Below are 13,961 nucleotides of genomic sequence, written 5' to 3' on the forward strand. Positions count from 1 at the left end.
CTATTTTGTGACCCTGCCAATAAAGGTTCCGAACGTTATAGCTGAAAGTTGAGTCTAAAACGAAACTCGGGGGTTAATGGGGAAAAACCTGGTAATTCTGTCACTTCAACTGGGGGTTGGGACGGGGACGGGGGGGGCTGAACCCTCCCAGCATGAATCCTCCCTTCGAACCCTCCCACATCCCCTCCTTTAGGTGACATCACGGCTTTAAATATTCCCGTTACTTCTTCCCAGACCTCCTCCTCCTTCATTGCTCAGCCAGCATAGAGAGCCCGTGTCGGCTTAGCCTAGCTAGCCCGAAGTAGCTGACCCGGTTGTATGTAGCGGGCTCCGTTAGCTCCGCGGCTACAGTCCACCCCGCTGCCGGCAGCAGATCCGCCCTCTCCCCGAGAACAGAAGCGCCCGTTGGGCTGCGGAGAAGGGCGAAACGCAGACGAGAGAAGCGAGCCAAGTCGGGCGTGGTAGAGCACTTTTGTGTAACCCCCCCCTCCACCAGAGAACTTTAACAGCAGCGCCCACCATGTCGCTGTCGGTGCCGCAGAACGGAGTAAAAGCGGACAACGAGCCGCTCATCGAGCTGTTCGTGAAGGTAAGACCGCAGGAGCAACTTTCCCATTCCGACCCCAGCGCTTTGTGATGACACGCTTCAATTGGGGGGGGGGGGGGGCAGAACCCGACTGTAACGACCCGTCTTTCACTGGCGCGCCGGTCTACGGTGAAATGCTGATTTATTCTTTTCTCTTTGTGATGATGTGACCTCCGAGCGCCAGCGCCCCTGTGGCCCTGTGCAGCCCGCCGCGGCGGTCGCTGGGGCGGATTCAGCTCCCCGCCCTCACCGCCGAGAACGAGGCTGCCATGCTGGAAAAACTGACCAACAAAAGCCTTACAGTTGCTGCCCCAGACGCCCCCTCACTCCGTGCAGATGTTTATTTTCTCGTGAATTCTGCTTATTTTAACAGTTTGCTCATGGAATATGAATGGAAACTTGGGTGTGAGACACGTGCAGTGATGATCCCCATCAACTGTGCAGAATCCAGCAGCAGCGGTGATGGTGGTGGAGAAGGCTTGTTTCCCTTTCTTCTGTCCGTGGCTGGGCTGGGCGGGAAAATGGGAAAAGCAAGGAAAAGGGGGAGTGTGGGCCTGGAGTTGGTGGTGGTGGTTGTGGGGGGGTCTTACTGGGTGCTGAATAGCTTGGGGAAAGAGCGCGGGTGGTGGAGAGGGCTGGCGGCTGGGAATCAGACGCAGGACTGGAGGCACTCGGAGCACGTTTGTGTGCACGCCTTTGTGTGCGTCCATGAATTGGCAGCATCTGCCTGAAGAGACACACGGGGCCGAGTCCCTCCCGTCTCCGTCTCGCAGCCTGCAGGAGAAGTTGCATCATCCCCAGGCGTGGAGCATTTTCACCTTGGGTCAATATTTAGCACCTCCCCACTTTTTGGGACGGACTTTGTCCCGGCAAGTGTTTTTCCCCCCTCTGTGTTAGACGGGCCAGCATCTGACATGGCCGAATCCATTATTCACGCCATTGTTTTACCGCGCCGCGGCGATGAGGGACAATGGTAGGCACGCTGGTTGCCATAGGCGAGCCGGGGCTTCTGGGAACAGCTGATAGCAGCGTGTGTGCTTTGCGTTTGCGGTGTCATATCTGCCGGGTCACTGACACTGCGAGGCAACGTACCAACCAACGTTGTTTATAGCAACCGTTGTCATGTTACCCTGGCTGCATTTCCCCCCAGTACCTCGCTGACAGGCTCTGCTTCGGACGTTTGCCATCTTCGGTTTGCGCCGTTGTCTCCAAACGAGCTAGAGGTTGGGCCGACCCTTGACCCCTACGGCAGATTTGATGGGACCATTAAGAGGTTTTGTCTGTGTTCTTGCCGTAATTAAACCACCCTTGTTTTTAATTTCGCTTCTCGTTCGGTATCAGCCTGTGGTCGCGTGACGATGGGCAGAATACAAATGAGATGAGAAACAGACGGGTTTTATCCGTATTTGCATGAGCGCCTGAACGCCGGGGTCAGGCTACGGGTTGCAGAGCCTTCTGTTTCCGCCACACGTCCACGCTCCTGCCAGCCGTCGCCACAGAGCCAGAGAACACGGCGTGGCACAAAAGCTTGCCTGTGCATGGGAAACCATGGCGATGAGCTGTGATCTACTTGAATTCATCTGTCTGAGAGAAAAACATCTTTCTGGGAGGAAAGAGGTAGCGGCGAATCCAGTCCCTGGGGGTGTCTGATCCGGCCGGGATTTCTGTCCTACCAGGTAGCCAACGCTTGGACCTGGGGTCCCACTGTCTCTGCCTGGTAGGATAGAAAACCCGGCTGGACCGAGTCCCTAGGGGACTAGATTTAGGCACCCCTGCTGCATCTTTTCTCCCAAAAAGATGTTATTCTTTCAGAAAGGTAAATTCACGAGGGCGTCGGGAACATTTACGAATGCCGTAGTCGAAGCACAAGTGATTGCAGTGGAACGTGACCAACCTTTGCATGATAACGTGCGTCGGTCCAGCTCTGTAGAAACAGCTTGTACAAAAGGCCTTGGGAAGAGCTGGTGCGCGGCTATCAGCCGCGACATGTGACGCTCAGACAAACGCCTTGTGACGCGGCGTTTTTATGGAAACGCTGACCTTTTCCAGCCGTCACTGCTCTGTTGCATAAAACACCGCGCACAGCTAAATAAAACTTTTTCCATGGGGTCTATCGGTCTCAAAATAGGCAGATCAACAATCCTTTGAGCGTTCTAGAACCTTCTGTGTTGGCCTCAATAGAAAAATGAGTTGAAGACTTGACGTTTCCCCAACATCCAGGAACGGTGCGGTCAGCAAACGTGTGTTGGGCTGTAAATATACGAGCTTGCGCTCTGCTGCTTGAATCCCGGCCTCTTTTTAAGCCCGCTGTTTGGTTTCCCGCGTCCTTTTTGCTTTTATGCTTTCCAAGTTTGTATTTTTAAGTTTACGCTGTAATTCGCTGCACAAAATGTGCCAGTACATCCAGAGCAAAGGTCCGGTCCAGCTGCGTGCTGGGTGGAGGAAGACCTTGCTTGATTTGTGTTGTCTCACCAGGAAGCCGGTGGCTAATGAGGCATTTCTCCTCTGAGCTGAAGAAGAGGAAGTGGGGGCCACCCTTGAGCAGCACAGATCAGAAGCTTTGAAGAGCTGATCCGGACTGAGTCTCGTTTGCTCAGAGGTCACTGTGGCGGCTAATAAAGTTGTTCAGTTTATGTCAGGAATTATCGCCCTAGCAGATCCGGATGCAGAGGAAAGGGGATCCTTCCCATCATCGTAAGGTGATTTGAGGAGAATCTTCCTCGCTCTTTGGGTGTAACACAATCGTGCTCGACGTGAGCCCGGTTCTGTTTCACACGATCATTAGCAAACGGCCCTTCTGTGCGTGTTGCCAGCAGTAACAGTAGGTTCTTTTAGCCCCAAACTTCCATTCCAACTTTCCGTGAAGAGGGATAACTCGGGCGCTACAGTACAGTTGGCCTCTGTGGCTGCGAGGCCTTAAATTTTAAACCGGGCGACGTCAGCCTGAGTCAGAGCCACGCCAAGGATGTGACGGTGTTTCCATGTTAAAGACTGGTCAGTACACTCATATCTTGTGTTGTGGTCTGGCTCAAAGTCTCGCCCACGCAGCTACAGTCATCCAGCTGTCGGCTCGCTCCCGACGCTGGAATAATGGCATCAACTCAAGCAAAGAAAGGAGAACTCTGCTTGGAGATCTGGTTTTATAACCCCTCCCCAAATTATGTCATGAGTAGTTTGTTGTGATAGACGACGCCGTTTATTTAGCTTTAAGTCGATGTGATCCCCCAATTTAACACGCCGCTATTGAGTATGAAAATATTCAGATTATTGATTGATTTCCCGTAGCCGTTTTTATCTACAGTAATAAAAGTGGAAGCAGCAGTAAAGGCATTCCATCTGTTGATTTTGTCCCACTCCCATCATGCACCTCTCCGCTCGTCATCATATCCCACCGGTTAGTTTGTGTTGCGCCCATTTCCCTGACTTCAGCTGCCCGGCCTATACATGGCAGGAACCCCGGCCCTCGTGCATATTTGTCCAGGAGACGGGGAGAGGCATTGCGGCTATGACGTTGCCATGGTTGCCCTCTTTCCAGCAGACATTCCTGCTGGGTGCCTGTGCAGGAGGAGCACGGCTGCGGCGCTTCACACGTCGTCAGTTCCTTATTCGGTCAAAGTGTGCCTCGAAGTTGCCGAGCGGCCCGCCCAATTTAGAATATGAAACGGGAGAGGTGAAGGATCGAGACCGCAGCGGCGCTAAATTTAGGCAGCGAGCGGCGACTGGGAAGGTCTGAACAGCATCTATTGTGCTCAGCGGCCGACTGGCATGAGCTGGGAATCACGTCCGACGGCGGGAACGCGTAACACAGATGAGAGGGATGAGGTGGTAGAAATACTGGCGCTCTAATCCTGCAGCTCCTGTCTGCTTTTTTGTCTTTGTTTTATTGCCTACTTGTAAAATGTTATTGAGCCCGGTAAAAAGTGCACACGTCTTCAAGTGTGTCCATGAAGTGCTCGCGCTCACATGACACGAAGCCTCCCGCTTAGTGTCAGGGGAGGTGATAAAGTACGACTTCACGTTGTCTGCAGGGAGGAAAGTGTTTTACTTTCACCCTGGACAGACCAGGTCTGATTGTTCTGCCACTTCCAGAACTCCAAGATAACATCCTGCTCGGGCCGTGACTCACGGGCCGCTGTGTGTTTGTATTAAACCAACAGGCGTGTGTTGACTCACGGTCCTTCCATTCAGCCCATAAAGAGCTGGATAACCTGCCGGCCTCTGCTCTTCTTGTGTCTGACATTAATAATTTCCTTTGCCTCTGGAAATGTCCGAAACATCTGCATACGATGTGACTCATTCTAACACGAGGTAAAAGCTGCAGTTTCTGACGGTGTTGGAATCAGTCCGCCGTCTCGGACTGGAATCAGTCCGAGTCCTGATTTTTAACTGCCGTACCTTGTTTACGTTTAAAAAGCCCCGGCTGGGGTGTTTTAATGGGATCCCCACCCTCTCCCTGGCCTGGCCAAACGCCTAGAACATTATCCGGAGAGATTTGTGTTGTTTTCTGTTTTCGAAGGTTCTCCGCGGGCGCTTCTGTAATTGTGGTGCGAGGGGGGGGAGAAAAAATAAAACTCCTTTGGAAACATTGAGTGGGATGCGTGCGTCCACGCCAGCGCCAGGCTTCGGCCCGCGCTCCACGGACGTTATTCGCCATCACCTCCACCCTTGCAGGTTGAGCGCCGCGTCGCCGGCAGCGGAAATGCTGCGCCGCTCGGCGTCGTTCTCCAACCCAAACAAAGCACTTTGCAGGGAGTAACAGGACATTTCTGGAATAGTTTCTCCCTCCTCCCTGCGTGCCCATCCCCCCCCCCCCAAGACTCTTGCAGAGAGGCCCACAGTAAGGGCCGAGGGAGGAAGAACCAAGCCTGTGAAGCTCTATCTCACCTCCTCGTCCCTAATTGGCGTTTATTACAGCCGTTTCTCTGTCGTGGGGATTAACGCTACTTGTGATCTTCCCTCCCTCCCTGTTTTATGTCTCTGTCAAGCGGGCCTCCTCTGCCTGCGGAGAGATCTGAGGGTAACAGAAAAGCAGCGGCGCGCCTGGAGTACGAGGGCGAAGAATGAAATGTCTGTTTCAGCTGCAGCGGCCTTCATCTCGGCCACTCGAGGCTCTTAAAGATGAGCTCAGCCGTGGTTTCGCTTTTGTATTCCGGCACAAAAGCGGCTCGCTTCTTTCTGCTTGCCTGTGAATCTGTAATCCCGTCTGAGGCGTCTCGCCGTTACTGCGGGCGCTCTCTGGGTCTGTCCAGGTAAACGCGCTAATTGGGTCATTTTCAGAACATCAGCCGGTAACGGCACCAAAGTGTGACGAACGCGTCCTGAACAAAGCCGTATTTTTGAAATAAAATTGAATCATATACAGTTAAAGAAGCCTTTCTTTAGCCAAACAAAGGCTGTGATCTAATCCAAGATATTGAATTCAGAGGGGGGGCAGCAGCATCAGCAGTACAATGGGAGCCAGAAAGCGGATCAAAGGAGCCATCCCACTGGCTGCCACACAGGACAACAGCAGCCCGCCTGTCTGAGAGGGCGGGGGTGACCTTACACTCCAGAAAAACCCACTGTTGGGGTCAGAAAGTACAGATGTTGGTGCAAAACATTCCAGCCAGTGACTTTAACAGCTGGATGCAGAGACAAGAATGTAAGAATGTGGGTGGGGAGGGGAGCACGGTTTTGTGGATCTGCTCCAGTACAGCTCTTGATTCCAGAGCTCTTATACTCGAGTGGCCTCCACACGCGTCTACGTCCCTGGGTGAGGAGCACAGCTCAGCGCAGCTAATGTGGCCCCGAGATCCGACGGTCTTCGTCCCATTTGGCTCCAGACGGAGGTACGCGAGATGTCCGTTTGCTGCCCCGAGCCTTCGGATTTGGCCCCGTTGTCCGTCCGGTTGCTCCACGTTCCATCGTTGCCGTTTGAGAGGCCCCCTGGATTGGTACTCGCCTCGGGAGTCTCCTGGAACCAGGAGGAAGTGCGCTGGAGCGTTGAGGGCAGGGGTTCAGCTGGAGTATCTCCTCAAGAGCAGACTGTGCTGCGCATGAAAGAGCCATTGTCTGGGACGGGACGGCGCTCTAGTACTGGCTTCCAGAACATTCTTGCAGCAGCGCTTTGGTGTCTCTCTTACTCCTGCAGGTATCTTATGTCTCTTGATGTGGACCGGGCTTTTAAAGGGCTGTGTTAAATGGAACAATCGTGGAGTGTGTGAGGATTCCACCCTGTCTGTGAGGCGTCCATGTTTGTTTTGGTTGCTCAGGAACACGACGTGCCGACAGTTGATCTGCTCCTAACTTGTGTGTGTTTGTTCAAGGCGGGGAGCGATGGAGAAAGCATCGGGAACTGCCCTTTCTCTCAGAGGCTCTTCATGATCCTGTGGCTCAAAGGAGTGGTGTTCAACGTCACCACGGTGGATCTCAAGAGGTGAACCCCAGCTTTCCATAATCTCTCATCTTTTTGTCTGCGATTGAACAAATCGTCGACCAAAATGTTACAATTCAGTCGACTCAGCCCCATAAATGGGCTCTATTTACATTATTTACATCTCCTATCGATTGTTTGTTTATTTTTAAGGCAGAAGACAGATTTGCGGGACTCCTCTGAAGCCTATTTAGCTCTATGACGTCTCACTGCTTCCACGCTGCTTATTTGGCTTTCCCATGACCTTTTTCCAGGCTGACGAAACCTAAACACACAGACGCTAGACGGCTTATTTTAGCTTCCCCCCCCCCCCCGACTTCCTGGATGAGAATATTTTTGTCAACTTGTATAAATAATAAAAAAGAGAATCTTCTATAGGAGATCTTTTTAGCAGTGTATTTGCACATACGTAGTCTTTTGTTTGGTAGGGAAATCTTGACCGTAACCTCTAAATGGAGGCGATGGGACTTCCTGTGTGGCCGTATCATGTTACCAGCCACTCATCAAACAGGCCTTTGTCCAGCTGGAGTTGCTCCTTTGCACCTATTTTAATTATTTCAGAGGCTTCTATCATCACTAAATGTGTAGTAAACAGCAGATGACATATTTTTTATAGTATTTAGTTTAATAAAATGATCACGTGTTTCACTGTCGCGCCTGTTTGCCTTCTCAGTTCTTTCAGGTCACGGCTGCTGGGGTAATATTTGTTATTTCCTAGGCTGGGAGCTTGTTCTCAGGACTGTTCTGATATTATTGGCTGTATGGGCCACTTCCTCCCTGCATGTGGTGGGAACATTTCCCTTCTTTTCTTGTGTGCCAGGACTGTGGACATCGCCCCCCCCCGTTAAACTCGGGTCACACCAGCCGCTCTGTTAACGTTCATAGGTCACAGACTGATACCGGGTGTGCTCCGTTCATTTTGTTCCGTTTACTTAGAACAGTAGAAGCTTCAAACAATAGAAAATAAAAGCAGGATAAACGGCGGGAGGACATGAAAGGATGGGTTCACTCTTCCATGGAGATGGAAGAGCCCGCGGGGTGACATCATCTGGGATGGTTCCAGTTGTTTGTCTCCCTCTGTGCTGCAGCTGGATCTCTTAATATTATCTAGAAGGCACAGATTTGGTATCTACACTGGAGACCTTGTGTTTTATATGAAGAACACAGAATGTTCTTGTTCTAACAGATTAGTTTGTGTTTACTGAAGCTGTATTAAAGGGAAGCTCAACTTCCCTGAGCGAAATTAGTTGTGTAATAAAGTGTAAAAGTGAAGAGATGACTTTATCTTGGGAAAACCTTTATCATAAGCTCTGATGTCTTTTTTTAAAATTAAAAACACTTTCCATGACACTGCTAACAGGGTCCCATCAGTCGACGCTGTTGTTGCCACGTGGGCGTGTTTTTCCACGTCTTATTTGTTGCCTTCACACTCTTCCTTCAGCACATGCTCATTTTTGCCTGCGCCTGCTGGTGTCATCCGCCTGCCGGGGACATCTGGTACAAAATGTGCAGGATTGAAGGCTGCTGAGAGACGCACGTGCAGCGAGACACGGTTTAGACTGAGGGCCGGACGATTAGAGGAGCGTCCAGAGTTAAAAAGCACAAACATGTATTATTAAAACGATGACGGCCAGTTTCCACCAGTGATCTGAAACAGCTGCACTTCTCTTCCAGGAAGCCCGCGGACCTCCAGAACCTGGCTCCTGGCACGCACCCTCCGTTCATCACTTTTAACGGCGAGGTCAAGACGGACGTCAACAAGATCGAAGAGTTCCTGGAGGATGTTCTCTGCCCACCCAAGTGAGCATCATGGTGACACCAACGTGCCGCTCCGCCAGGCCTGACGTGCTAAATGTCACAGCGGAGTTTAACCCAGGCGCTTTCAAAAATATCGCCGATGCCATGGAGACGATACTTCCTATGAGGGCGTGTCTTCAGGATCTGTGTGTGACCCTTGTGTGCAGGTACATCAAGCTGGCTGCAAGACACCCAGAGTCCAACACGGCTGGGATGGACATCTTTGCCAAGTTTTCAGCCTTCATTAAGAACCCGAGACCAGACGCAAATGAAGGTACGTTGAGGGAAGTTTTTAAAATAAATGTCAGTATTGTAGCTTTTTCACCCACGCGCAGCCTTTTTAATCAACAAAACTAACCTTTCCCCTCCTGGCAGAAGATGATTAAAATAGAAAATAACTGGATTATATATCTGGCGATGTGTTTACGGCGGCGATAAAAATTCCAAGATACTGTTTCGTGCTGCTGGCTGCGCTCCACCCTGTGAAAATATTGAATGTTGACTCGCTGGATGTAACACTCAATGACCCAATCTGGATCAGTGGTAATTGTTCGCCACAAACGTTGTATTGTGCATTCAGCTATGGACTTGCTGACTCATTAAGACATTCTTGACACATACTGGAACAGTTAAGTGTAAATTATTAATCAGTAGGGTGTAAGTGTTATTTCTTCTTTGGATATTTCTTGTACTACGTCACGCCTGTTTCACAACCCTGTTGTAGTTCTGCCTAGAAGGTTTCCGCGTGAAATGCTGCCCCCGTGCGGCCAGATAATATATCGCAGCTCAAAATAACGTCAATTCTGCTTGAAGGGGCTTATCACGTCCATGATATCAAGTCAAAGCGATGCTTTCTTTACGTATTTCAGCGCTCGAGCGTGGCCTTCTGAAGACGCTGCAGAAACTGGACGATTACCTTCGCTCCCCTCTGCCCGACGAGATCGACCACAACAGCATGGAGGACATCAAAGTCTCGCGCCGGAACTTCTTGGACGGGGACGAAATGACGCTGGCGGACTGCAACCTGCTGCCCAAGCTGCATATAGTCAAGGTAGGTTTGCAGAACCAGGTTCCCCCTGCCTCGGAAGCCACCGAGCTTGAGTCTAACTGAACACTGAGAATCTGTCTTGTTGGTTTTCTTGGCTGAACGTTTGACGCTCGCTGACGTCGGGTAATTCTTCCCCAGGTGGTGGCCAAGAAGTACAGAGGCTTCGACATCCCCAAAGAGATGACGGCGGTGTGGAAGTACCTGAACAACGCCTACAGCCGGGAAGAGTTCACCAACACCTGCCCCAGCGACAAGGAGATCGAGATCGCCTACGAAGACGTGGCCAAGCGGCTGGTCAAATAAGACCCGCCCACCCTCGACGCCCTTCAATCCTCCCCCTCTAACCTTTTCATTTACACGCCCTTCATCCCCTCTGCCAAGCCGCCCTGGGACTGATGAGAGAAAGAAATAACCAAACAAAGAAACTCCACCCTGGACTTCTTTTCCTTCTCACTTCTGATTTTTACTGACGCCTCTTTAGTAGATTCACGATTGTTCCGTCACTAAATACTGAAATATCCGAAGGATGTTGAGCAGCCAGACGTGAAGTGCTTATCGCTGACGGGAAGCTGGGGGGGGCTCCTCAAAAATAAGTGACCTTTAAACTGGTCTTCCCTCAAATTCTGGGGAGAAGCCAGAGCTGATTTGTGTGTTGATTTGCTGTTGTCTGTTTCACGTCCTGCTACAAAAGCAACACTGAGAAGCTGTTTGGTTTTTTCCCTCCCGTCTTATCGAGATGTAAACAGTGTTGACGGGTTTAAGCAGAATCCAAACCGTCTAAATGAGCTTTATTTTAATGTTGAGCATTTTCTTTAATATATACATAAAATCATAACTGCAGGTGGAGCGACCTGCTGACTTGTAGCTTCACTTCCTCGAAGTTCTCGGACTCGTTTGGACTTCTTTCTCTCTGGCCGCGTTTAACTGTAGCAGCAGTTTGGATCACAAACCAAACGGGGGCCACGTCAGCTGGGGCCCTGTTGTCCGTCTCTTCAGAAGTGGGGGGGGGGGGGGGACACGCTAAAGCTATTTAGATAAGATATTTAGCATCCGAGGAGCGTGGCAACGGAACCGGGTCAAATTTCGCTTTCTCCTCCCTCCATGGATGATTTAATCTGGTAGCTAGCGAATGTAGGACGTATTTACTCCATAAAGTGCTTTAGCGGAGACGAGGCAGGACTTGTTCCAGTCTTCAGTTTTTGGTTTTGAATGAAACTCCATCAAAGAAACAAAAACAAACCACGAAGGAATTGTAAATATTTTTGTTTTGCCTGCTCAGAATTCCACGTGTACATTTTTAAGGTGGGTTTTTGGGGCAGACGGGCCGTTCCTCGCCTGCTCGGGTTCCAGACCAAACGCCTCCTCTTTGCCTTATTTGAAGTTTTCATTTCATGACAGCGCCAGATTGATGTATAAATAAAATATCAAAGCTATGTCATTGCCTTTTTTTTTTTAACTCGACTGATTTCAAATAAAATTCTTCACTCTCACTTTTTGGCCCTCTGTTCCTCCCACCCCACTGTTTCCTCTTTACCCCCTGCTGGGGTCTGTCCCTGTGCTCCCCAGGTGACAGACAGGAACACACACACACACACACACACACGCCAAGAAGCAATTTAGAGTCCAATCAACCTAATGTGCACCAAAATTGTTTGCAGAAGATTTGCATTCCTCTTTTCTGCCCCCCACCCCAAAAACCCCTGAGGCAGAGCATGTTCCTTTACAGCGCCGAAGCTCTGTCTCATCTTGGTGCCCCCCCACCCCCCACCCCACCCCTTGATACCCTCTGGCTGTCATCTTAATGATGTTTCTCAGTTATTTTCCAATCTTCGGCATAAACAAGTCTATTCTGCGGAGCTGAGCTCAGCCAGAGTTTCACAGGAAGGGGGGGGGGGGGGATTTTGGGTGCTTTCCAGATCATTAAGGTTTCATGTTTCAGCCCCACACCCTCTGCTGTCTGACACCCCCATGTGTAATTCATCGACAAGACTGCGCGAGCATGTGTGGGTGTGGGTGTGTGTGTGTGTGTGTGTTTGGGGGGGGGGGGGCAAAGACATGACTGGCTGTTATTCAGACCACACACCCATTACAAGCAGAGTGAGTGTATTAGTGTAATTGGGTAATGAAGGTGAGCTAGGAGGAGTATTGTTGAGTGTGTGTGTGTGTGTGTGTGTGTGTGTGTGTGTGTGTGTGTGTGTGTGTGTAGGCTCCCAACACAAGAGGGAGCCAACAAATCAGCTAAGCCATGGACGCACACAGGTCCAGTCTCTGTCTGGGCCGGTCTGTCTTTGTCCAGATGGAAAATCCTCCAGCACGCGCACCCAGGAGGACGATCCTCGCCTTTGATCACTGGCGTCCGCCGCCATTCTTTCACTTTAACAGGTTAATCAATCAAACGTGTGTTTTTCAGGGCTGAAATGCTCGCTGGAGCCTTTTCTGTTTGGCCCCGGCTCTGTCTCCAGTGGGGAGTTGAATTTGAAGGTTCTGCACAACACCCATTTATACAGCTGACTAAATATTGACTCTGGTAAAGTGCCTCACTCGAGGGTACATGGTGATATCCCAACTGGGCTTTGGATCTACAATGTGCGAAAAAGCCACTTTGCATATGGACCCCGTGCACCTGATATTTGGTGTAGCTACACGCAGCTTGGCTTACATTCACCCTGCGCCAGATGATTGACATCGCAAAGGCAGAAATACAGAAAATTTCGGCTGGCATCCCGCTAATTTGAAATGGGCCATCTGTGCTGTGAATATATTTTCATTTGCAGTTCGCCCTTGATACACAATTCCTGTGTGCGAGCCAACTTTGTTGAAGCCGAAAGGCAACGTTATTTTCACTGGCAGATTTCAGTCAGATGTGGCTAACGCTGACACGTCAATGCCCAAATAACGAAGCCAGGCGCGGCTAGCCGCTGTTTTCATACAGTTACGTAACTACCGGTAAATACTTTGCAGAGGGCCAAAAAAAACTGTATCAAAATTTAATGCAGATTGACCAGAAACCAAAAAAATGCTTGAATGGGATTAAAAGATAGCTTAGCTGTGCTCTAAAAGCTAGCTTGATATCCTGTGATCGGGTTTCTGTCCCGTTCAGGTTAGATTTGCAGGTATTCTCATGAATATCAGCAGAATCATCCCTTCTTTTAACGCACCAGGGCCTTTAAAACAATGCCAACCAAACCGGCTCCCCTATGGGTTCACTCTCAAAATGGCGGGCTAGGAGGCCTCCCTGTTGCCTGAACTAAAACCATAATCACTACAGTTTCTGTTTCAGCATGCGCGAGAAACCACCAAACGGTGGCTTGTTAATGCGACAACGGGCGGTAGATTATTCGCCCAAGGAAACAAGCGGAGGAGAGCGGTGGCGGCGGTGGCGTGGACCACATGGTGACCACGGCTGTAGCTGCACAGTGGTAAGGTTCACTCACATCAGCCTTCCTTGAACTCACAGCTTCCTTAATGCTCCCCATACCCTTATATCTCCAGGAATGGCGGTCTTTATTCAGAAAACATGTTGGCAATGTTCCCCACCTTCAGAAACGCCTGTGTGCGACTGTTTTACGCCCAGGGGGGCGCGCTGATCCTCAAACGCGGCGCTTTCCTCGCCAAACGTCTTCCAATTTGAGAAAAGCTGTCATTTAGCCGTCATCTCATCCGTGTTTTCCTTGGCAGGAAGGCTCGGTTTCTATCTCCGAGGGGAACGCACATGCTGCTGCCGAATGGCACAGAGGAGAGAAACCCGAGAAAAGTCTTTCCACCCACCAGCCCTCAGCGTCGAAACACGTGAGTTTCAGCCGGCCTTGACGATTCTGTCAGTCCACGCGTGCAATAAAATAAACACACACGTCACTGAAAAACAACTAGAAATGTTACAATGTGGCAGCTCGGGAGGTATGTTGGAGCGGTTGGAGGAGTGGTAAAGATAAAAGCTTAAATGTCATAAATATCTCAAAGCCGACTATCTAAGCGGCTTCGTGCTCTGTGTGACGTGCTGCTCCCTTATATGAACCCTGAAAAGGCTCTAAAGTTACCAGTAAAGACGAGTTAATGGGGGAAATGACTGCGGCATCTTCCAAACAATTAACTCCAAAACCACCAAAAAAAACAGCCCG

General features: G+C 50.4%; 1 protein-coding gene across 2 annotated transcripts; it reads left to right on the plus strand.

Moving 5' to 3' along the window:
• The first annotated feature begins 218 nt into the window (after positions 1-218).
• Positions 219-11,333, plus strand: clic4 (chloride intracellular channel 4). Of its 2 annotated transcripts, none has more exons than XM_003962412.3 (6): positions 219-589; positions 6,892-7,001; positions 8,673-8,798; positions 8,963-9,069; positions 9,665-9,846; positions 9,982-11,333. In XM_003962412.3, the coding sequence occupies exons 1-6, from the start codon at positions 521-523 to the stop codon at positions 10,144-10,146; spliced, it is 759 nt and encodes a 252-aa protein (XP_003962461.1). In that variant the 5' UTR covers positions 219-520; the 3' UTR covers positions 10,147-11,333. The 2 variants fall into 2 exon arrangements, with proteins under 2 accessions (XP_003962461.1, XP_029688787.1); XM_029832927.1 differs by lacking the exon at positions 219-589 and adding an exon at positions 6,393-6,716.
• The last annotated feature ends 2,628 nt before the right edge of the window (positions 11,334-13,961 follow it).

The sequence above is a fragment of the Takifugu rubripes genome, chromosome 2 (assembly GCF_901000725.2).
Source record: "Takifugu rubripes chromosome 2, fTakRub1.2, whole genome shotgun sequence".
Taxonomy (NCBI): domain Eukaryota; kingdom Metazoa; phylum Chordata; class Actinopteri; order Tetraodontiformes; family Tetraodontidae; genus Takifugu; species Takifugu rubripes.

Excerpts from the sequence above, each read along its gene's own strand:
- clic4 (XM_003962412.3), top strand. The coding sequence starts at position 521 with ATGTCGCTGTCGGTGCCGCAGAACGGAGTAAAAGCGGACAACGAGCCG. Across the intron at positions 590-6,891 it reads TCATCGAGCTGTTCGTGAAG|GCGGGGAGCGATGGAGAAAG; the intron begins GTAAGACCGCAG and ends TGTTTGTTCAAG. Across the intron at positions 7,002-8,672 it reads ACCACGGTGGATCTCAAGAG|GAAGCCCGCGGACCTCCAGA; the intron begins GTGAACCCCAGC and ends CTTCTCTTCCAG.